Below are 1,785 nucleotides of genomic sequence, written 5' to 3' on the forward strand. Positions count from 1 at the left end.
GCTCCGGGCGCGGTTCTGTTCGTAACTGGTACTCAGCCTGCTGTGTCCCGAAGCTCTGGGGGGTTTCCTGTCGCGTACTCCTGCAGCCCGCGGCCGAGGCTGCCGGGGTGTGATGACATCCATTGGCGACCTCCCCGAAGACGTCCTGGTGGAGCTGCTTTCGCTGCTCCCGGCCAGGGAGCTGGTCTGCACCTGCAGGCTGGTCTGCACGCAGTGGCGGTACGTGGTGGATCTGACCACCCTATGGAAACGCAAGTGCCAGCGGGAGGGGTTTTACGTTCAGAGTTTGGACAGAAACATCGCTGACTGGAAGATCTTCTATATGCTCTGCAGCTTGAAGAGAAACTTAATCAAAAACCCCTGTGCTGAAGGTTTGTTTCATTTTTTTTTTATAGTAGAGGGCTCCGGGAGTTTCCTGTCAACAGCCAGAATGAGTCAGTGTCCAGCATTACTCAAGCAGTGCTGGTGTGGGGGACTGTCCAGCCACTGACAGATGTCTGCTGCGTCAGACCCATGAGTAAACGTGCAGTAAGACTGCTGTGGATAGATGAAATATTGGTAAACTCACACCTGTGGTCATGGTCAGAAGAATCTCCAGAGTGAGTCGCTAAGGCCCCAGCCCTGCAGACAGCGATGGTTAGTTTGACTGCTAGTACAGTATGGTAATGAAATGATCGGGTATTGGGATTGAACATTCGGGCAGCGGAGGAATGTGTGTTGCCAAAGACTTGACTAATGTGACTACAGAAATTCTACTTCATTACTGATTATGAGTATCTGATGTGGTCAGCAAGTTGCTACCTGTTGTCCTAGCTGTGACAGCCACGGTGGCAACATAAAGACAGGAGTCACTTCCAGCTGTAGGAGAAATACAGGGTATCTGAAAACTCATCAGAGTAGGTTCCTAGTTTCTTCTGTAACCGACTGGTTAACAAAAGCAGAGATACTGCTGGAAACCAAAGTGAGGTCCTAACACTGATCTTTGTGTTTATGTTTTTAGAGAACTTCCAGCACTGGAAACTTGATAATAATGAAGGAGATAAATGGAAGATTGAGAATCTGCCTGGAACTCATGGAAGAGATTTGCCAGACCCCAGCATACAGAAATACTTTGTCACTTCGTATGGGTAAGAACTGGATTCCAGTCCTCTGGATCTGAGACCTGCTTCCCCGCTCTGTCTGCAAAGGCACTATGGTTGGAAAGCTTGAGGCAGGACACTGAACCTTAGTCCTTGTGTTGGAAAAGGAAGACACTTAATTAACCTTTTATACTGGGTATTCTGAAGAGACAGGCGTACTGCTGAGAGAATCAATTGCAGCAAGTGTGGAATTTCTCTGTCCCTACCAGGAATTTCCTGTAATGCTTTTATGGTCATGATAATCCACGTGGAATCCCTGCTTCTCTTCTGTCAGAGGTGGGCAAAGGTTTAAGGTGTTGCAAGGTAATCGGATGCACTTACCTGACAAGGCCAGAGTTCTTAACCTCCAGGAGTGGTGGGTGTGTTTGTTGTGCTGACAGCTCGCAATGAAAGCTGTCAGCGCAGGAGGACTGACTGCCCTCACATCCACTAAGCAGCAGCTTCCTCTTCCCAATACAGGCCATACAAGTGCAGGGACACCCCCTAACCCAGCTTGTAGGGAACTGTTTCTTTCCTGTGGGGTTGAAGCTCATCAGTTCCTTCCCTCCTCCTGGCTGCAGAGCAGGCATGCCTCAGCCATATCAGCCCTGCAGGCCTTCAGGGTCTGGGGGAGCTTTTAAAGAGAGTACAGCTGCTGTCAGGGAAA

The 1,785-nt window shown here is 49.6% G+C and overlaps 1 protein-coding gene across 1 annotated transcript in view; it reads left to right on the forward strand.

Annotated features, from left to right (window-relative positions):
* Window positions 1–112: 112 nt before the first annotated feature.
* The window catches only part of LOC104491530 (F-box only protein 6-like), a 3,278-nt gene continuing 1,605 nt past the window's right edge, over window positions 113–1,785 (forward strand). Inside the window, exons 1-2 of the mRNA XM_010133971.1 lie at window positions 113–371; window positions 1,001–1,127. Coding sequence (XP_010132273.1) covers window positions 113–371; window positions 1,001–1,127 — 386 coding nt within the window. The remainder of the gene's footprint in view (window positions 372–1,000; window positions 1,128–1,785) is intronic.

Source organism: Buceros rhinoceros, unplaced genomic scaffold (genome assembly GCF_000710305.1).
Source record: "Buceros rhinoceros silvestris isolate BGI_N320 unplaced genomic scaffold, ASM71030v1 scaffold46093, whole genome shotgun sequence".
NCBI classification, from domain to species: Eukaryota; Metazoa; Chordata; class Aves; order Bucerotiformes; family Bucerotidae; genus Buceros; species Buceros rhinoceros.